The sequence below is a fragment of the Drosophila rhopaloa genome, unplaced genomic scaffold (assembly GCF_018152115.1).
Source record: "Drosophila rhopaloa isolate 14029-0021.01 unplaced genomic scaffold, ASM1815211v1 contig_2, whole genome shotgun sequence".
In the NCBI taxonomy this organism is placed as follows: domain Eukaryota; kingdom Metazoa; phylum Arthropoda; class Insecta; order Diptera; family Drosophilidae; genus Drosophila; species Drosophila rhopaloa.
Window position 1 is genome coordinate 7,198,922 of NW_025335083.1, and position 21,025 is coordinate 7,219,946.

At 42.1% G+C, this 21,025-nt stretch overlaps 5 protein-coding genes across 5 annotated transcripts; 4 read left to right on the forward strand and 1 right to left on the reverse strand.

Moving 5' to 3' along the window:
• The first annotated feature begins 443 nt into the window (after window positions 1-443).
• On the forward strand, window positions 444-5,889 carry LOC108043217 (lipase 1). The gene is made up of 6 exons (XM_044459696.1): window positions 444-551; window positions 949-1,126; window positions 1,562-1,839; window positions 1,889-2,038; window positions 4,887-5,015; window positions 5,074-5,889. Exons 1-6 carry the CDS (start codon window positions 444-446, stop codon window positions 5,482-5,484), a joined length of 1,254 nt encoding a protein of 417 aa, XP_044315631.1. The 3' UTR covers window positions 5,485-5,889.
• On the reverse strand, window positions 2,568-3,872 carry LOC108045478 (aminomethyltransferase, mitochondrial). The gene is made up of 2 exons (XM_017124816.2): window positions 3,408-3,872; window positions 2,568-3,347 (listed from the first exon to the last, which is right to left on the reverse strand). The coding sequence occupies exons 1-2, from the start codon at window positions 3,864-3,866 to the stop codon at window positions 2,589-2,591; spliced, it is 1,218 nt and encodes a 405-aa protein (XP_016980305.2). The 5' UTR covers window positions 3,867-3,872; the 3' UTR covers window positions 2,568-2,588.
• A 629-nt stretch (window positions 5,890-6,518) lies between the features above and the next one.
• Window positions 6,519-9,756, forward strand: LOC108045458 (lipase 1). Its single transcript, XM_017124792.2, has 5 exons — window positions 6,519-6,882; window positions 7,578-7,755; window positions 7,821-8,176; window positions 9,039-9,176; window positions 9,234-9,756. Exons 1-5 carry the CDS (start codon window positions 6,679-6,681, stop codon window positions 9,669-9,671), a joined length of 1,314 nt encoding a protein of 437 aa, XP_016980281.2. The 5' UTR covers window positions 6,519-6,678; the 3' UTR covers window positions 9,672-9,756.
• A 2,088-nt stretch (window positions 9,757-11,844) lies between these two features.
• On the forward strand, window positions 11,845-14,642 carry LOC108045449 (uncharacterized transmembrane protein DDB_G0289901). Its single transcript, XM_017124782.2, has one exon. The coding sequence runs from the start codon at window positions 11,846-11,848 to the stop codon at window positions 14,453-14,455; it is 2,610 nt and encodes an 869-aa protein (XP_016980271.2). The 5' UTR covers window position 11,845; the 3' UTR covers window positions 14,456-14,642.
• A 1,075-nt stretch (window positions 14,643-15,717) lies between these two features.
• LOC123037746 (glycine-rich cell wall structural protein) lies at window positions 15,718-16,904 on the forward strand. The gene has a single exon (XM_044459915.1). The coding sequence runs from the start codon at window positions 15,740-15,742 to the stop codon at window positions 16,802-16,804; it is 1,065 nt and encodes a 354-aa protein (XP_044315850.1). The 5' UTR covers window positions 15,718-15,739; the 3' UTR covers window positions 16,805-16,904.
• Window positions 16,905-21,025: the final 4,121 nt, after the last annotated feature.

The following is a 21,025-nucleotide window of genomic DNA, read 5'->3' on the forward strand; positions in this document are numbered from 1 at the left end:
ATGGAAAATATTACAGTTTTGTTGTTTCTTAACTTATGCGGGTATACTCCGGAAATTTTGATTTTATGAAAATAATATAGCTGAAAATCGAAATAGCTTCATTGTTTTTAAGCATTTACTTATAGACGTCGACATATAGAATATTTATATAAACTTACGCTTTACCATTTTATTCATTTTTTTTGAAAAAGATTCTAAATTATCTGTTTTGGTTTCATTAATTTAAAGGTAGGCTTGTTCTTCAGTCCAGGAATACTCTTTCATTTACGATTTAAATTGATTGTTTGATATCAAAGATTATTATATACAAAGGCTAAGTAGTCACTGATTACTTTTTACTCACCTCTAACAAATTATTCGATTTTGAAGCATTTATTCGAGCGGAAAGTTAATCTGGGGAAATGGGCAGTGACCACGACTCCCGGGTTAGTTTAAGGGGCGAAATGAGTGGGTTAGGCTGGATCGTCGCCATCAAAGTAATGCTCATCGTGTGTGCAATTTGCAAAAATACCACCTCATCTCAAGCGGAGTCACGATATAAATGGACGACGGTAAGTGTCAGGCTAATAGCGGCTCCACTTCCTTCACGTCAGTACACTTAAATTTAGTTCACAAGTGAGATGCTTATATTTGCATAATAAAGTAGGTACTTATATGGGTAGGACAGATTATCATACCCTAAAAGAACAAATTAGAAAATATACCATTTAAAAATGTTACAGAAACTGTGTGGTTTTTTTAATTAAATTATGTTAAAGGAGTAGTAAAATATATTCATTATTTATTTTTAATCTATAGAGGTTGTTTTAAACACACATTGTTGGAAATGGATATTTAAAGAACACAAATTCATCAAATTATAAAAAAAATAATATTAAAATTATTTTAAAAGTGCAACATTGTTTTGGGAATTAAGATCTAACATACTTGATTTTTTCCTCTCTGTAGTTGGACTGGCTGGAGGCCCAGAATGTCAGCCACGAATTGCACAATGTGACCACGGCGGATGGCTATCAGCTGCAGGTGCAGCGGCTGCCACGACTGGGAGCTAAGCCCGTGCTCCTGGTCCACGGACTGCTGGGTTCCTCTTTGGGATGGGTCTGCCTGGGGCCCGAGCGGAGTTTGGGTAAGTGAATTGGCACCTTCGGGCATGCACTTCAATTTTAAAAGAACATTGTTAGTCTTAAAGAAAATTAATAACTAATTTCATTCTAAGTTTTTAAATATGTTTAGTTATAAAAAATATAAAAAAAGAGTTTAAACTTAAACAAAACACGAATGGTATCACTACCACTTTAATATTACACAGTTTAATATTACTTTACAATATTTATTGGATTAGGGAAAATTTCTGTTAGGGGTGCTAAATTTTTGAATTGTTTTTTTGATTTAAAATTGTGATAAATAGTTCAATAAAAATATGTTTTTTACCTTTGAATTTAGGGTTAGTTAATGTCAAGCTCGCTCTGAAAATAATAGATTATTTAAGTACCTGTTATTACTTAGCTATCGAAACTCTGAGTCTGCGTTGTGAATCCAATATATTTTTCTTTGAGTGCAGCCTTTCAGCTGTACCATCGCGAGTACGACGTGTGGCTGGCGAACCTGCGCGGAGTGTCGCCCTATGGACGCGGACACATCGACTTGACCGATGTGATGGCTGAGTTCTGGCGCTTCAGCTTCCACGAGCACGGCGCCTACGATTTGCCGGCCATAATTGACCACATGGCGGAGGTCACCGGCGGCGAAGGAGGAGGAGAAGGAGGAGGAGGAGGAGGAGGTCAAGGGGCAAGTGGGGAGCAAATACCGGACCAGGTGCTGCTAATTGGACACTCGCAGGTGAGCGGTGTGGTTCTCGTTTCGAACTCCCACTAAGCACGGTTCTTAGGCCTTTAATGCGTTTCTGGTGCTCTGCACGGTGCATCCCCGCTTTAACCAGCGAATTCAACTGATGCAGGCCCTGGCGCCCCTGGCTCGACTGCATCGCCAGGTGCGCTTCGACGCCTTTCAGGTGCGCCATCTCATGAAGTTTGTCAAGGTAATTACTCAAAAACTGCACTGGGAAACAAAGCAGCCCTTCTTTTAAATTAGATATAACTAGTGTTGGGGAAAGTATTCGTACTCTGAATCATGGGTAAGATAATAGATATTTTCAGAAGGTAATTGACATTGGCTAGGTAAAGATACAACATTTTCATACTATCTAGTTAAAGGTAAAACTCAAAAGTTAACATTTTATTTAAGAACAAAAAAAACGATAAAAGTCAATTGGGTTGAGCAAAATCCAGCACTCTATGCACCTTTAATGCGAAAATCACATATAATTATTTTTCATATTACAGTGTGAACGATGTAAAGTCGAGTAAATTCTATAAATAAATTCTAAAAAAATCAATTATCTTAGTATCCGAAGCGAATTACTACCCAGTAAAGAAAAAAAGCAGAGTAAAAGTATCTGATCTGACTTCCGACCACTGGATATAACCATAGGCTATTAGTTGTAATTTAAACTTATATAAATTGGCAGCATGACACACTTTTGGGGTATAATATTATAAAAGAAATGCTTCAGGAATTTTTGGGCAAATTTATTTCTTTGGCTTGTTATAGTAGTTGGCTTTTACAAAAGGCATTTTTGTGATCTCGGCCTCGTAGAACTTGTCGCGAACCTTTAACTCCACCTTTGTGCCAGGAGCCTTGAGATTCTCCGCTACATAACCCATAGCAATATTGCGACCAGCGCTGGGACTCGGGCAACCACTGGTCACCTGACCCACTTGCTCACCCTGGCTAAAGATGGCCACTCCGGATCGGGCTGGTGGCGGCTTGGCTCCCAACATCTGCAAACCCACTCGCCTCCGGCTAACTCCCTCTTTTAGCTGCCCAAGGATCACTTCAGCTCCTGGAAAATCTCGGGTGGTGCGGCGTCTTTTGGACACCAACCAGGCAAGAGCCGCCTCCACGGGCGTGGTCTTGGAATCAATGTCACTGACGTACAGGCAAAGACCCGCCTCCAATCGCAGGGAATCCCTGGCTCCCAGGCCGGCGAGCCTAAGGGTTCCACTCTGAAGAAGAGATTCGGTGAGCTTTTGGGCCTGGCTGGATTCCACGGATATCTCCACACCATCCTCGCCAGTGTAGCCACATCTCGTGATCCTGACATCGGGAATTCCAGCCAGGGTGGTGACGAAAGATCTCATGAAGAAGAGTTGCTCCAGAGAAGCTTCCTTTGGCAGGAGTTTGGCTAGTTCATCTGCCACCTGGGGACCCTGAACCGCCACCAAGGACTGATCGGTGGGGGTGAGGAACTCGATGGCCACGTCCTTGCCTTGTGACTTGAAGTTATTCTGGAAATACCCATATAGCTCAATAATGAAACCACTGCCTCTAAAGAAACCCAGACTCACCACTGCTGCGCTCATTATTCCCATATCCTGCTCCTTCATCGCCGCATTGGAGACCACGTAGAGTTCCTTTTCGCTGACTTTGTTCACGATGAGATCGTCCAGGATGCCACCCGCCTCATTGGTGAACACGGTGAGGGTGCCACTGCCGTCCTGAGTGCCCAGAATGTCCGCAGTGCAGACGGACTCCAGACAGGCGGCCCCATCCTTGCCGAACACCCGGGTCTGCAGCATGTGCGACACGTCGAAGATGGAGCCCACCTGGCGGGTGTGGAGGTGCGAGGCGATGATGCTCTGGTCGGAGTACTGAACCGGCAGGGCGTAACCTCCGAAATTCACGATTTTCCCGCCTTTTTGCCCGTGGAAATCGTAGAGGGCGGTTCGCTGACCCTCGCCGGCGGCGGAGGAGGCGTGGCGTAGACCGCCGAGGGCGGAGGGCAGTCGATTGCTTAGTCTGAACATCGCGCGGTGACTGAAGCCTGAAAAGAGACCACTGCCAAGATCGGCTCTAGATGTTACACTGAAAAAAATGACGATTAATAATTGTGTGATTTTTAATCATTATTATCACACTTTTACTTTCTCAGTTATCAAATATAATAAATGCCTTAATGCAAGTATTTTTTTTTTCAGATCAACACATGTTGTTATAGTGCAAAAAAGACAGAAATACAACACTGAACTTTTTAAATATTCACGAGACATTTGAATATTTTCATAATTTTTTTCCCTTTTTCCATTACCCACAGGTTTACGATATTTAAGAACATTTTGAATAATGTAGTATATTTAACTTTAATTCCCTTCATGTTTTTTAACAACCAATTTTTATTTAAAATAGTATTCGGTTTCAAAGTAAAAAACTTTGGTCTTAAACATTTTATCCTATTTTTTACCAATGGAAAAAGTTTAATTTTTTCTTGACACCTAGTTAGCTAGGACTTTTGAAATGTTTTGTTCATAAAAAGCTGTACTTATGTTGGCATAAAATCATTTATATTTCTCTCTGTGTAGCTGATAAGGCCGTGAAACCGCGTGACCTCTCCACAGAGATTGGAAACTATTGAGAGGTGGGGAACAGTAAGATTATCAAAAGAGCTGAATATGCTTGGTGATAACCCCCCGGGGCGACTTTAAATGTGTTTTAGTGGATTTTAAGTCTGAGGGAAAGTAAAGCAAATCAGCTGAGTGGATTCTATTCTAGGGGAAAAATTCTATAAAAAGTAATGCACTGCTATGAATATTCAAAAGCTGAGATTGTTTTTTAAATATTTATTAAAGCGCTTACACATTTTTTTTCGTATTAAATTGTGGTTTGATGTTTAAAAACCTGTGTTATTTTTAAATAATCTTAAAATTGGTTCTAAAAAATGTTGAAGGATACAAATTTAATAAGACGTAACACCTAAAGGTGGTTTGTGTACATCTAAAATCATTTGTCATAATGCGCGAACAATAATATTATTATTATATTTCTTTCAGAAACGCCAAAAGGGAAACAAGTTTGAGATCTTTCCACCTGGATATTTCCGAATAACATGCCAAAGTAAACGCGACCTTTGCGAATATTACACCAAGCAATTGGTGGGCAGCGCCCAAAGCAACAAAAAGGTTATAAGTTCATAAAAAGATATTCTAGGAATATTTTTTTTAATACCCTTTTCCTCAGCTTCTGGAAGCCTTCAACTATGAAAATCTTTTGCAAGGCGGTTCGGACAGAGAGATAAAACATCTGCAACAGATATGGAAATCGGGGGACTTTATTTCGTATGACTTTGGTCCAGTGGAGAACATGCAGATATATCACGGAGTGGAAGCACTTACCTACAATATCAGCCAGATCACTGTGCCAATCGTATTGTATTTCGGGGAAACCGATGCTATTGCCACTCCAGAGGGAGTGCATGGCATCTATGCCAGAATGTTGAAGTCGGTGAGGAGTGTGAGGAGAATTAACTCCCCCAAGTTCAACCACTTGGACTTCCTTATCTCCGGCGACGTTAAAAGCCTGGTCAACGACAAATTAATCGAGCAAATGGAACAGTTTCTCGAGGGCCGATTGCCATACGTAATTGAATGACCGCCAAAAAAAAAGGTGTCGTCAAAGGCGTTCATTGAAACCCATTATAATAGAAATGACAAATAATAATTGCCCAGCGAAATGCTTTATTTGCCTTGGCATTCGTCCAAAATGCCAATTATGTAATGCGGTAGCCAGACCATAAAAAATATACATATAGATGTATAATTCAAAAAGCCAGCCGCCACAACTGGTCGACACTTTTACTTTCTTTTGATGGCCAACAAAAAAAGTATCTGTTTTTTAGTGTCTTTTGTGCTGCTTTTGGCCAAAAAGGTTTGGGTTATTAAGCCATTTTGATGGTAAAACGAACGAAGACAAATAATGATAATTACCTTATTGGAAGTGTTTTGACTGGCATTTTAAAGTTGGGTGGTGTATACTTAATAAATATTGTGATTTTTATAACTTTGGTTTCACCCTATTACTTTTATATATATTTAAGGGTATTCACCAATAATTTAAACAGGCTACTTTAAAAACTTTCATAATTTAAATTATTTCTTTCTTTGTTCGGGGAAATATATAATATCATTCATAACATTCATATCGTAAATAAAACTTTTGTGTCAGCCAAGCGAGAGAAACATTTTTAAATTATTCATTTGAATTGGTTTATTAATTACAAACCATTTCGTGCTTTATATATTTTTTCCTTTGTTTCATGTGAAATCATAAACAAATTTGCAGCAGTTATATGAATGAGCCCTTTTTGTGAGATAAGATAATTTGTAACTCCATTGAACATGGTTTAATTTGACAGCTGATTACATTTCTGACTTGCTGCATTTGATAGGCTTTTGTTTCTGTTTCGGAAATAAAAACGTGCCCCCCCGAGACCCTCTTTCGTATCCATATTTAATTAACTGGCCGAAAACGTAAGACACAATCAAAATGTAAACAAAAGCAGCTAGCACGTCACAGTGCGCAATGTTGTTGTCTGATCGAAAGTTTTTTCGTATTTCGGCACTTTTTATTATTATTTTTTTGTTGTAGTTGCTGCAGTGCCTCTGCAGAAGTTCGTCGTTTTTTGGTGGTTTTTGTAACCGACGGTTTCATTCCGTTGACAGTTTTCGAATTGGTCTTCAGTTGCGTTCGCGTCGCGTTGCGTTGAGGTTGAGGTTGATATTGAATTCCAGAGAGAGAGTCGCTTCCGTGAGTTTCACTTTCGCCGAAATTTGTAGCCAAATCAAGATGCGGCCCAACCTGAGGATGCGGTTGATCCTGCTGCTGGGCCTGTGTGTGTTCATCTGCAGGATACAGGGCCAGCTGATTGGCGGCGAGGAGGACGAAGAGGACGAGGAGGAGGAGGAAGAGGAGGAGGAGAGCGTCGAGGACGAAACGCTGGAGGATCGACTGCAGCGCAAAAACATCAAGCAGGACTCAACCCTCAGCGTGGTAGGAACATCATTAAACGGACATTGGCAAATTTAAAATATTTAAGTCCGTGTTGCTATCTTAAGACAACATAAAAGTATCTTTTTGTTATTAGCCCTATTCGGATTTTAAGAATATTCGAACCGCCAACGTACAAATTCAACCTACAGAGACCTCGAGATATAAAACATTTATATATGGTTTTTTTAACATCTCTATTAAAAGACTTTGATCTATGCTTAATTTTATCAAAGACAGTGGTCTCTTAATTTTAATTTCTACTTTATATATTTTAGGCGCAAACATTTTTTTTCAAAAATAATCTACTTTCTGAAGTATAATGTTTTTATAGAAAATTCGATTAATAGATGTTCAAGTGAGGAAGTTTGACTATATATTTACTTTCTGTTTCTCTTGTTAAAGTATTAAAAGTACCAAACAATTTATTTTTTCACTAAAAAAATCATATTTGTTGTGTTATTGGTTGAAACAGAAAATATCTCAATATCTCAACGATTTTACATTCGATTTTATTGTACATGGCCTTTTGACCACGCTTTATTTAAATGGTAATCCTTTCGGGTTGGTCTATGATTATGCAAGACTTCTCAAGCCATTACCTTTTTTAATGGAAAAGTTACGAATTTATTTGCCAATAAGGCGATTATCTTCTCCGTGCAGTGATTGTCAACGCTTTTCACACATTTCGTCGACAGGACAAATTAATCGCCAAGTACGGCTACGAGGCGGAGGTGCATCATGTGACCACCGAGGACGGATACATCCTCACCATGCACCGCATCCGGAAGCAGGGCGCCCCGCCATTCCTCCTCCAGCACGGACTCGTGGACAGCTCGGCGGGATTTGTGGTAATGGGTCCCAACGTGAGCCTGGGTAAGTGTCCTCCGCCCCGTCCGTGATTAATGGCCAAGTGATTACGAGCGAGGTCCACTTTACAGCCTACTTGCTGGCCGACCACAACTACGACGTTTGGCTGGGGAACGCGCGGGGTAATCGCTACTCGAGGAACCACACCACCCTCGATCCGGACGAGTCCAAGTTCTGGGACTTCAGCTGGCACGAGATCGGCATGTACGACCTGCCGGCGATGATTGATCATGTGCTGAAGGCCACCGGATTCCCGAAGCTCCACTACGCCGGCCACTCCCAAGGCTGCACCTCCTTCTTCGTGATGTGCTCCATGCGGCCGGCCTACAACGCCAAGGTCGTCTCCATGCAGGCCCTGGCCCCCGCCGTCTACGCCAAGGAGACGGAGGACCATCCCTACATCCGGGCCATCAGCTTGTACTTCAATGTGAGTAGCGCAGGGCAGATGGCTTCATTTTGGCAGGGACGGACTGTTGTCTTTTGGGGCAGAAACAGAGTGACACTTTTGGTATTTCATTATTGGGATCTTATGAATTAATGATTTTTGTCAGCGCTTGAAATTCCGGTACAAGAACAATTATTTTATGAAAGAGCATGGAGCATTTCTCCCACCTATGCATGGACCAAAGTTGTCACATTATAGCTTTTAATTGGCTAAAAGAAACAGGCCATTTTAACCCACGATATTATTTAAGAATGAAGATGTGGTCTGATTTATATTAATTCAATAGATGTACTAAAGTAAAAGTCCATTTTGTATGGGCAATATGATGCTTTCCTTTTTATTTTTACACAGCAGATTTGTGAAATTGAATTTCAAAAGATGTTTTACTCCCAAAGATATCTGACTATTGTTTGGATTAAATAAATTTTTTAAAAATCCTTTGAAAAATATATTGCATTGATAGAAATGGTTAGGTTTATTATTATGTGTTCAGAGTAAGTTGCTAAGTCTCTTGGAACAATTTTATCTAAAATCTCTACAGTTGTTTTAATACCGTTATTGATTTTTTAAGAAAATTCTTGAAACCAATATTTTGTTTTCGGATAGAAAATGGTTAGAATCATTTCCCAATTGTCAAAGTTTGTGGAGGTTCAGTATCACAACTAAAGGTAAATACTACATTTTATTTTTTTTAGCAAATACATTAAAATATGCTCATTAGTCTTCGACATTATTATACTTAATTCTCGTATTCTGTACTATAATTTATGGCCCGGTGGTAAGAAAATGAAACTTTTCCGATAACTAATTTTAGACTAATCTAACTCTTTTCATATACTTGCAGAGCCTTGTAGGCGGCTCAATCAGGGAGATGTTCAACGGCGAGTTCCGCTTCTTATGTCGAATGACCGAGGAAACGGAACGCTTGTGCATTGAGGCTGTCTTTGGGATCGTGGGGCGCAACTGGAACGAGTTCAACAGGGTAACTTAGTACTTAAATTTCGTGGGAGTTCGGATTAACTTTTGAGTGTAATTGCAGAAAATGTTTCCCGTGATCCTGGGTCACTATCCGGCTGGAGTGGCTGCCAAGCAGGTGAAGCACTTCATCCAGATCATCAAGAGCGGTCGGTTTGCGCCGTATAGCTACAGTTCGAATAAGAACATGCAATTGTACAGAGACCACCTGCCACCACGTTACAACCTGAGCCAGGTGACAGTGCCCACTTTCGTGTATTACTCCACGAACGATCTGCTGTGTCATCCCAACGACGTGGAGTCCATGTGCGATGACTTGGGCAACGTGACGGGGAAGTACCTGGTGCCTCAGAAGGAGTTCAACCACATGGATTTCCTCTGGGCCATCGATGTGCGGAAAATGCTCTACCGACGGATGCTGCAGGTGCTGGGAAAACTGCCCGAGGACACACATGAAGAGGCTAATCGATCCAGAAGGTCACTCCGAGGAAGATCGATATGAATTTAGTTATAAAACAGATATCCAAAATATTTATAACAATTAAGTATTTATTTGACAAATAAAATAGTAAGTATTATTTGTTTGACCCTTATTAAATGGCAGTTTTGAAACTTTTGGCATACAAGAAGCCCTTTAAAAACTAGAAGATTAAATAATAATAAGTAGAGCGCCCATTAACACCATTTGTCGAAGTAGGTAGTTGTTTTATATTCAATATTTATTAATTTATTTGCTCTTCGTTGTACTTTCCTTTAAAAATGGAGCAGATTCCCGTATTTGCATAACATTTCGCATTTTCAAGTATGCATGGGGAACTTGAGCGGAAACGGAAGTCAAGTGTTTTTTTCGCCCCACAAAAGCCGTAACAGATTTTGCATCAACATCAGCCAGCTGGCGGGCCAAGATACATGCATTTGTAAGCAGATTTCCTGCGAGTACAATTTTCCATTTTCCCCAGCGTATGCCAGTGGGCCAACAGCTGACACCGGGGCTAAGAAGCTGGTGCTTTTCCTGCCCCCGGCTCGACTTACTTGGGCTTTCGGCCCACATTGTCTCGACATTTGCATTTCTGTCGAGCTCAGCTCTCGCAAACTGCGCTTTTCCTGCAACACCAGCAGCCAAGTTAAGTGAAAAACTGTGTCTAAGTTTGGCGACAACAGAGTGCCACGATGGTCGATTCAACTTGGAAGGTTAGAGAGTGAAAAAATGAATATGTTTGCTTTTCTAAATTTAACAATCATAAACCCAATATAACTTATCCCAAACACCTGGCATATAAATCATTCAAGGCAGAATATTAAAATCTAGTTTGACTGGTAAACACCAATGAGGAATAGGTGGGTATTTATTTATTATTGTTACACGAGTATGACGTAGGGCTATAGTCGTCATAGCAGCTGTAAAACGATGCTAATTTTATCATGCTTTGATTAGCCAAATTAATTGCCAGAAATACGTAGACACGAAAATTAACAAGAGAGAACGCTATAGTCGGGTGCCCCGACTATCAGATACCCGTTACTCAGGTAAAGGGAGTGCGAGAGAGATGGAGATAGAAACTTTGATCACGCATAACTTTTTAACGAATGGTCCGATTTGAAAAATTTCTTCTACATTTCGATAGGTATTGATAAACACAATAAAACTGCATTTTTACTTTTCCGAAATATTTAAATTTTTAAAATCGTATATAAGCGATTGTGGGCGTTAAAGGGGGCGTGGCACCTTTTTGAAACAAACTTGCGCTGCGTAGGAACTCCTAAAATCTACATGCAAAATGTCAATCTTCTAGCTTTTATAGTTTCCGAGATCTCAGCGTTCATACGGACAGACAGACAGACAGACGGACAGACAGACGGACAGACGGACAGACGGACAGACGGACATGGCTAGATCGACTCGGCTAGTGATCCTGATCAAGAATATATATACTTTATAGGGTCGGAAACGCTTCCTTCTAGCTGTTACATACTTTTGCACGAATACAATATACCCTTTTACTCTACGAGTAACGGGTATAAAAATAACATAATGCGAGGATAGAATACACTATCCTTCTTATAAATGCTTAATTATTTTGAATAGTTTGTTGGAACTATTACTACCATTAAGCTTTTGGTGTATTCTAAATAAATTACTAAATGTAAACTATAAATGTTATGGACTTAAATTAACATTTTAAATAATGTAGATATTAACTTTCTGGAGACTTTTTCTTTGAGAATTGATTGACCTTAATTTGGTTATCAGTCTTCAGCACGTGCTATATTTTTAGACTATGGTGAATCCCCTTCTCGAATAAGCAACTCCCAGAGCGCAAACAAAAAAATGATGATAAATGCTATGGAACTTGTTTTCCCTTCTTCTTTTGAATAAATTAATGAATAAATCGTCACCAAATTTGTGTGTTCACAGTTTTCCCTCTGTAAATGGGCCACAGCAATCATCAAAATCGACTAAGTTTTCTTATAACTAACGAATTGCTCACAAAATTTTAGTTTTTTAAATTATTCTAGCATAGCCTTCTTGTTAATTAAGAATTTCCAGAATATAGGTAAGCGCATTCGATGTAGCGAAGCCCAACTGTAGTTGCTACGTAGTCTTACGACTAGGCGTATTTTCGGTTCTATAAAAGCTAGCCGTTTTCTCGGAAAGCAGTTAGTGACTTTGAGACAATGGTTCCCAAGGGATTGATTTTACTTCTGAGCGCCTGCTGCGTGTCCCTGGCATCCGCCGGATTTGGACTGGGATTCGGTGGCGGTGGCCTTGGACTGGGAGGCAATAGCGGTGGGTCCACCGCCCAGGGAAGTCTTCCTGGCTTGAGTCTGGGTGGAGGATACAATGGAGGATCTAACCGTGGATCAATCGGGATTGGAGGTCTATCTGCCAGCGCATCACATAACACTGGATCCTCAGGATCTTCGATCCTGCATCAGGCTGCCAATGGATTGCTGGGAGCTGCAGGAACTGGAGCCAATGTGATACACTCTGCTGGATCCTCTGCTGCAAATCACGGAGCACAGGCTGCCAACGGAATCCTGGGAGCGGCAGGAACTGGAGCTAATGTAGTGCACTCCGCAGGATCGACAGCTGCTTCTCATGGAGCTCAAGCTGTTAACGGAGTCCTGGGAGCTGCGGAAACTGGAGCCAATGTAGTACATTCTGCAGGATCCAGTGCAGCATCTCACGGAGCTCAAGCTGCCAACGGAATCTTGGGAGTGGCAGGAACTGGAGCCAACATTGTGCACTCTGCAGGATCGACAGTTGCAGATCATGTGGCCTCTGGAAGTACGGGATCCGGCTCAGCTTTCCTGGGAGCCGGTCATTTGAGCATCGGAGCCACTGGAAATAAGGACTCTGCTGCTCTCCACTCTGGTCATTTGAGCATTGGATCTTCTGGCAACAGTGCCTCCAACGCTGGACACTTGACCATTGGATCCTCCGGAATTACGGGTACCAGTACCCATCATTCCACCTCAGGTTCAGCGACTATTGGAGCTGCCAACGCAGTACTGGGTGCCACTGGAACTGGAGCTGCAGGATCGGCAGCTGCCTCCCATGGAGCCCAAGTGGTCAACGGAGTACTTGGAGCTGCAGAAACTGGAGCTAATGTTGTACATTCCGCAGGATCCACTGCTGCGAATCACGGAGCACAGGCTGTTAGCGGAGTCGTGGGAGCTGGCGAAACTGGAGCTAAGGTTGTTCACTCTGCAGCATCGACTGCTGCCTCCCATGGAGCCCAAGTGGTCAACGGAGTTCTGGGAGCGGCAGGAACTGGAGCCAATGTTGTACACTCTGCTGGATCAACTGCTGCCAGCGGTGTTGTGGGCAGTTCGTCTACCCATTCTGGTCACCTAAGCCTCGATACCTCTGGAGCATCCGGTTCCAACGCTGGACACTTGAGCATCGGATCGACCGGAATTACGGGTTCCAATTCTGGGTCAGCTTCGAGTGGTAGTGGTCATTTGAGCATAGGATCTTCCGGTTCCAGTGCCAACTCTGCCAAAATAACTTCCGGCCACGCAAGTATTGGATCAACGACTGGTTCTCATTCACAGCATACTGGATCGACATCTGGACAAGCCGGTTCTGCCAAGATCACTGCTGGAAATGCGAAAATTGAATCTTCTGGAAGTAAGGTGGAGGGTGCATCAAACGCCGCCACTGACCACATTAGTATTGGAGCCACTACCGCAATGAAAACTACCTCCACATATCATAAAGCTGAGTCCTCAAAGGTCTCATCTGGACAGCTGAATATTGGATCCTCGGGAGCTACAGGTGCCGGCTCTGCATCTCAGGGATCAGGATCTGCCGGACATATTAGCATTGGTTCGTCCGAGTCTGGTTCCCATGGTGTCGGAAATTTGAACATTAAAAGTTCGGAAACTACCTATTCGTCGAAAACCGAGTCATCAAAGATCAGTGCTGGTCATTCCCATATCAGCTCTGGATCCGCTTCCATCGGAGCCTCTGGAACTCACGCCGGATCTGCCCATATCAAGACGGAACAAAAGAAAGTCGAGTCTGGATCTTTGAAAGCCGGTTCAGCTGGACATCTGAATATTCATTCCTCTGGATCATCCCAATCTGCCTCTCACGGAGCTGGACACTTGAGTATTGGCACTTCTGGATCCACTGGGTCCAGTTCATCCAAGATTTCTTCTGGCTCAGCATCTCTTGGAGTTGGACACCTGAACATTGGGGCCACTGGCGCAACTGACTCCAGCTCGAAGGGATCCTCTGCCACTGGTTCATCCGGGCATCTGAGCATCGGAACGTCCGGAATTTCCGGATCTACCGGTTCTGGAGCAGGATCATCCAAGATCAGTGCCGGACATTTGAGCATCGGGTCCTCTGGAAATACCGGCTCAAGCTCCATAAGCAACGGTGCCAGTTCAGTTTCCCTTGGATCGGGCGGATTGTCCCTTGGTGCGAATGGACACAAGTCCAACACCGCCGGATCAGTTGGACTAACTGGCGCGCACGAGGCTGCATCTCTGGCCCATGGAGTCGCCAGTGGACTGCTATCACCTGCTGCTGGCTCGGGAAGCCTTTCTCTTGGAGGCAACACAGCAGCCCTGGGATCGAACGGAGGCTCTAGCTCCCTGTCCCTTGGTGGCACCAACTCTGGAGGCTATCATAGGGGAAGTGTCAGTCTTGGTGGAAATGGTCTTAGCCTGGGAGGCAACCTCGGCGGAAACTCAGGAAGTACCGGACTTGGATTTGGCGGCGGACACATTGGTGGATCGATCAACCGCGGTGCAGGACTATTCCTTGGCTAATTTAAGATATATTTACGCTTTCTTTTTATAAAGTATTCCATAGTATTGTAAATTTAATTTTGCAACATTTAGAAATTATCAAGCCAGTTCAATAAAGGCCAGTTAATGTAAAATTAAATGTTAGCTATAATCCACATAAGAGGTTTTATCAAAAATCTCATCAAAAATAAAACGAAGTTAAACCAAACATGTAGTCTGCGGTACAACTGTTACGGGGAACGGAAATGCTTGACCCATGTGATAATTTTGTTAAGCTTAATTTAATTCTTCATTTTAAATGCATTCAAAGAATGTTTGAATTTACTACTGCTTTAAAATACTATTACAACGTACTTGAACAAAGTTTTCTAATCAAGTTCTCAAGAAAATAATCTTTACTATGCTCCTTGAGGGTGTTTAGTAGTTTTATATAATTCATCACTGTCTGTTACGATTGTGTTTTACTCTATCGAACCAGAGTGACGTAGACCTTAAGGGTCATTGTCGTAACCATCGAACGCCTACAAATATCATTTAAATGAAAATCAATCTAATCTTGGGAGAGCCAAGAGTCAATGCAGCTATTTCCGAAGCAAGTGATGATTAAAATAATTTACATAAGATCAAGCGATTAAATAGTGGATTGCGACGAGCCGTATATACTCTCTCCCTCTTGTTAATTATTGTTCAACAGATATTTCTTTTTTATTTGAAATATATTTTTTAGTTTATTTTAGATTAAACAACAGAAATCGGCATTAGAATCATTAAGGTAATTCATCGATCATTCCTTCTGATCGCTATCATGAATCTCCCGCGGGCTGAACACGCCTTTCAAGACATTAGGTTCTTCCTAGAGTATACTGTAATTTCCAACAGAAGACAATCGAGAATATTAAATGGTATTGAAACTCGTTATTGTTCTCCGCGGGAGCTAATTACACTATGCAACACAAGTGAGCCATAAATGTATAATGAATAAAGTGGTCAAATAACTTAGTTAAAGAATTTAAAGAATTAAGAAAATATAAATATATAAATATTTAATTTTTTCTAAGGTAGCATATTTTAAAATTATTGATATATTAATAATGTTTGTAGTCTAGTGCAAGTTTTAGTTTTTGCCTGGCATGACCCTAGGATCTGAGCACTCGGAACGTGACTGACGTTCTTTTTTTCGCGCTCTGCGAAATTATTTAGCAAGTATTTCGCTATTATTTGTGTTTTTTGTGCGGCGGAGAGTCTCATATAAAAGCCCACATCTTTCTAGGGAGCACAGTTAGTGAGCTGCAGGCAAAGGTTCCGATGCGTCTGTTTGTAGTGCTGAGTGTTTGTGTGGCTGTGGCATCCGCCGGAGGTTACGGAGGTGGTGGCGGAGGTGGCGGCGGAGGACACGCCGGGTCCTCCGCCTCGGCATCCGCTTCGGCCGGCGCGATTGGCGGTGGCGGAGGCGGTAAACCCGGAGGAGGACATGGATCCGGAGGAGACTTCGGAGGTGGGCTAGATGGCGGATTCGGAGGTGGAGGTGGTGGTGGAGGTCCCTTCGGGGGTGGCGGTCATTCCGGAGGTGGTGTCATTTCCGGCGGTGGAGCAGGAGGACATTCTGGAGGAGGTGGTCCCTTCGGAGGTGGCCATTCCGGAGGAGGCGGCGGAGGTCCTGGATATGGATCAGGTGGAGCAATTGGCGGAGGAGGCGGTCACTCCGGAGGAGGCGGCGGAATCGGTGGAGGTCCTGGATTCGGATCAGGTGGAGCAATTGGCGGCGGTCATTCCGGAGGAGGTGGCGGAATAGGTGGAGGTCCTGGATTCGGATCAGGTGGAGCAATTGGCGGAGGAGGTGGTCACTCCGGCGGAGGCGGCGTAATCGGCGGCGGTCCTGGATTCGGATCAGGTGGAGGATACGGCGGCGGCGGCAGCTCTGCGTCATCTTCGGCCGGTGCTATTGGAGGTGGTCACGGTGGAGGCCCTGGCTTCGGACCAGGCGGAGGAATCGGAGGAGGTGGTGGTCACTCAGGAGGCGGCGGTCACTCCCGAGGAGGAGGACACTCTGGCGGAGGTGGAGGAGGTCCCGGGATCGGCCCAGGACCTGGCATCGGCGGGGGAGGCTTTGGCCCTGGCATTGGAGGCGGAGCCGGTGGCGGACAGTTTGGTGGCATCCTAGGTGGCCACAAGCACGGAGGACATGGAGGCGGTGGAGGATACAAGGGCGGATCTGGAGGTGGCGGCGGATACGGCGGTGGCGGCGGCGGAGGTGGCGGCGGCTACGGAGGAGCGCCTGGAGGTGGCGGCGGCTATGGAGGTGGTGCCCACTCGAGCGCCTCCGCTTCGGCCAGCTCTTCGGCGGGTGGTGGCGGTGGATACCACGGCTAGACCTAGTTCCCCAGAGCCTTATATTCCTGTAATTCCCCCAATCTCTTGAAAGTATTACCCACGATTTCAATAAAATGATTACTTTTTGTAATATATAAAAGAATGCATTTTCATTTTGGTTAGCAAAGAAAGAAACATTTTTCTTTGATAATAAATATTATTCTGAACCTTATACAACTTTGGATGATTAAGCATTTAATATTGTTAGACTAAGAAAACCTCGAGGCTTTGGTAAAATAATGCGATTACCAAAGTTATTTTTCACAAATTACTAAAAAATAATTATAGTCTCTTTTATTAATTAGAAGCATTTAGGATCGTGTAAATCTGAAGCTTTAGGTATTTCCCATTAAAAAGTAAACCACATGAAAAGTGTGAAAGTTGGTTAGAAAGTTCTTGATGGAATCCATAGAGTTGAGGTGTGAACCGCGAAGGAAAAGATTTCCCCCTTTTGGCGGTTGGAAAATCTGGCATGCAAAGTTTTCTCCAAAATTAATGGCCTATTAGAAGGGACCGGGGACGATGGCTCAGACTTGTATTAGCCCCAACCAAAGACATTGATGCCACTCATGGCCACATAAATCTCTTAAATGGCCAAGACAGACTGCGCTCTTCTTGAATTTTATGTGTCCCCCACAAACATTTATCATTAAGTAAAGTTTTACTATTGCAAATTGTTGCACACAATGGCAACAAATTGAAATCTTAAGCAAGCTCCTTTGCGTTTGCGTTTGCGTTTGACTCAGCTTCTGCTGCTTTTGCTTAAAAGTGCACTTTTATTGCCGGAGGAGCGGCATCTGCTCTGGAGTCCGGGTGCGGAGTCCGCAGTCTGGACTCGGCAATAAACTGCGAGACCAATTTGCACAAGGACGATGAACCCCTGTGGTGCAGTTTTGCAACATAAAAGAGGAAAGGCGGAAGTTGGGCCAACAGACTGTTGGCGGTGTGCCACACAGCAGTCGTCTCTGCAACAGTTGTTGGCCTTTGTAGGATTGACAATATGGTCGGGCCCTAACCCTTTGTTTGCTGCAATTTATGTTGGGCAATAAAATAAATGCGAAATGTTTATCAATGTGCCAATGCATATTTTTGCTCTCCGACTCATCTCAGGTAGCGCCTCAAAGTGTGCGGCATTTCACTTCGTTTCCGCAAAACCATCTCTCACCATTTCCGCCCCCAAAAGTAGGCAATAAATGTTGGCTTTGCTCGTTGCCAGCCAGCATTTAATTAAAATTAAATAATTCAGATTGCACATCGAACTCTATGTGGTGGTCGTGCATATCCATATCGGGCGGGTCGCCAAATGGTTTTCTGGTCAGATCGCTTTGTTCATTAGCCCGCTGGCCACATAATTGAAAAGTTTGCACTGCCTGGGTGCGGGTAATTCAATTTGCGGAGTGCAGCGGAAAAACTATGGAAAACGCCAATAACAATAAACGCCGGCTAAAATGCGAAAATATTACAGAGCACTGATTGCGTGCGCTTGTGCGTTTACAAAATTAACATGACGTTCATTAGTTGGCATTTTAATAATATTTCAGGTTGTCATGGGAGATGGCTCCGCCCTACGTCTCTGCCCCCTGGCTAATGTGATAATATTCATTTTGGCCAGGCTCAAATTATTTCACTTTGATTGATTTTAATAAACAAATATTTGCTCTCGCAGTTTATTATTAAAGTGTTCTGGTTATTTATTCATCGAACCGCATATCAATTCGAAAGTTTCTCATTTCAATTGCCCGCTTAGACAGCTAATTATGTAAATAGTTGCAAACTATTGCTCGGCAAATTTAAACATTTTAAAACTGCGCCATTTCAAGGCCGTTAATCATGCAACACAAAGAAGCCTATCCGGGAGAAACAACATAATGCGTATGCCAGGCTTATATAAATACAAAAAAGCCTCTCCACAAATGAGGCAAAAAATAAAAGTATAAACAAATAAACGATCCCGAGCCTGACCGGTTCCATTAAGCGATTATGTTACGGATTTTTTGCATAAGCCAAAAACGAAAACAATATTCAAATCGCCTGCAAAATGCTGCCGCTTTTATTAGTAGTTCAAAGTACAAGTAAACTTTGCTATATAAGGATTTACCACTGGCTGATTCGGCCACGAAAAATCACCGAATTCTAACAACATTGCTAATTCAATTTGACAACTTCTGACCTGGAAAACCCCTTCGGATATGAGTCGCTAATCGTCACACATGTCGGTGATCTCCTCTAGAACGGAGGGTTCTCCAAGTTTGCTGTGACGACACTGAAACCGGTTTTGCCAACCCGTATCTAACCCGTATTCTATATAGATATGATATTTGTGTTTGTTGTTTTATTAATTAACAGTCGCTGAAATCTTGTTCGCTGCGCTTGGGAGATTTTATTGTTATGGACTGTTAAGACTCAGATCTCTAAGAGTTATGGGGATTTCGCGATTACTATCGTGTGCTGTCTCATTAAAATGTGTGATTTTTTCACCCTAATGATCGCTGTAAACATATCATTTTGCTAAGAGATAGTAAACTCAAAGTAGTCATGAATGATAGATTTCACTCTAAGACTACTGTTTACTCACTGCATTTGTAAGTATTATTGAGTGTGATCTGTTTGCTTTAGTGAAACTGATCACTTCTACTTATCGTAAACAAGGTCGAGTAAAAACTAGACCCAGAAGTATCTGAATTATTTCAAAATGCTCAGACTTTATTTTCTATAATGAGATTTTTATTTGCTTCCACTTATTTATATTTGTGTGGACTGGAATTTTTACTTTCACTTGACATTTCTTAACATTTTTAGTATCACTGAAAATAAAGCAATCCATTAAAAAATATAATAAGACAATTTGATATAAAGTTTTTTGTTTAAAGCACAATATTTGTTACACTTCACATGGTTTTAAAACACAGCTGATTGTAGGTATTGTTTTCAACAAGTTGCAGACCTAATTGTTGGCACTTTTTAGCTTTCTGGTCTAGTTTACATTTCAGAGAATGATATTTGCTATTATTTGCCGAGCCGTAATCATTAGTTTATTAATCATTTGCAACTTTATTAATTAAAATCTAAAGAAATATGTGTAGCGCGATCGGAACTGAAGACTTTCTGGGGCGGAGTGAGCCATCTCTTGCGGAGAATGGCCGCAAAACTCAAAGAAATGCCCAATAGCCACCGGCAATCTGCCAGTGATCTCACCACCTCCAACTGGCCCACTCCACTCGAGCACTGTTTTGAAAACATCGCCATCGAAACCGCTTTCGGACAAACAAAACAAGATAGAGGGGAATAAACTCTTCAAGATTAACTTGTCAGATGATCGGCATTAGACGAAATCAACCGGTGACGAGTACTCTTGATTTTGGTGGGGAACTACGCAGACCAGGAAGAGCCGAGTAATCAAAATCAAACACTAGCACATGGGTCACCTGTTGGGCGTGGGTCGATAATTATGCGTTTTCATATATTTTGGAGCGAGCATGGGGAACCACCCGGCAAACTAAGCCATCCCTTCGACCGCTAACACTATGCTACAAGTATTTAATACCATTGTTAACCAAAGTGCAATGTCCTAATTAAATAATTTTTTTTATTTTTTCTTATTAGTGTTATAAAGTAACAATTTAAATCACTTAATGAATTACCAGAAGTAGTCTTTGTTTTTACTTTTCTTTTGAATTTCTTAAAAGGCTGGTAAGCGAATAACCGGGTGGGAATCATACAAAAATTGTGATTTTATAACTACAGATTAAATCCAAATACTTAAATGCTTTTTTAAATTATGAAGCAGTAAAAATAAAACTAAACTTTTTGAAGACCATGCAAAAAACTGTTAAATGAGAATATTTTCTGCAGTTTATGTCCAAATACTAGAGCAATTAGAAACACATTCGAACTAAATGCGTTCTTAAATTGTGAAGCAATTAATACTAAACTTACATTTTTGACTATAAAAAACAACACTGAAATAACAATTTATTATCGTAATTGTATCGTTAAATACCAATCAACTCCCACATGATATATTTTTGTTGTCTAGTGTAATTAGATCTGAGAGCAGATGGAATAAAATAAAAAGAAAACCGGTAAGTGATCGGCTAAAACCATTTATCACAGCCATCTCGCCTCCTTTTTGACTCGCCAGTATGTGACGGCTTTTGTGAACAATGCAGGCGGTATAAATACTTTAGCGACTCTGCTGAGAGTCCGTCAGTTCCAATTCAG

Excerpts from the sequence above, each read along its gene's own strand:
- LOC108043217 (XM_044459696.1), top strand. The coding sequence starts at position 444 with ATGAGTGGGTTAGGCTGGATCGTCGCCATCAAAGTAATGCTCATCGTG. Across the intron at positions 552-948 it reads CACGATATAAATGGACGACG|TTGGACTGGCTGGAGGCCCA; the intron begins GTAAGTGTCAGG and ends TCCTCTCTGTAG. Across the intron at positions 1,127-1,561 it reads GGGGCCCGAGCGGAGTTTGG|CCTTTCAGCTGTACCATCGC; the intron begins GTAAGTGAATTG and ends CTTTGAGTGCAG.
- LOC108045478 (XM_017124816.2), bottom strand. The coding sequence starts at position 3,866 with ATGTTCAGACTAAGCAATCGACTGCCCTCCGCCCTCGGCGGTCTACGC. Across the intron at positions 3,348-3,407 it reads GAATAATGAGCGCAGCAGTG|AATAACTTCAAGTCACAAGG; the intron begins GTGAGTCTGGGT and ends GGGTATTTCCAG.
- LOC108045458 (XM_017124792.2), top strand. The coding sequence starts at position 6,679 with ATGCGGCCCAACCTGAGGATGCGGTTGATCCTGCTGCTGGGCCTGTGT. Across the intron at positions 6,883-7,577 it reads AGGACTCAACCCTCAGCGTG|GACAAATTAATCGCCAAGTA; the intron begins GTAGGAACATCA and ends TTTCGTCGACAG. Across the intron at positions 7,756-7,820 it reads GGGTCCCAACGTGAGCCTGG|CCTACTTGCTGGCCGACCAC; the intron begins GTAAGTGTCCTC and ends TCCACTTTACAG.
- LOC108045449 (XM_017124782.2), top strand. The coding sequence starts at position 11,846 with ATGGTTCCCAAGGGATTGATTTTACTTCTGAGCGCCTGCTGCGTGTCC.
- LOC123037746 (XM_044459915.1), top strand. The coding sequence starts at position 15,740 with ATGCGTCTGTTTGTAGTGCTGAGTGTTTGTGTGGCTGTGGCATCCGCC.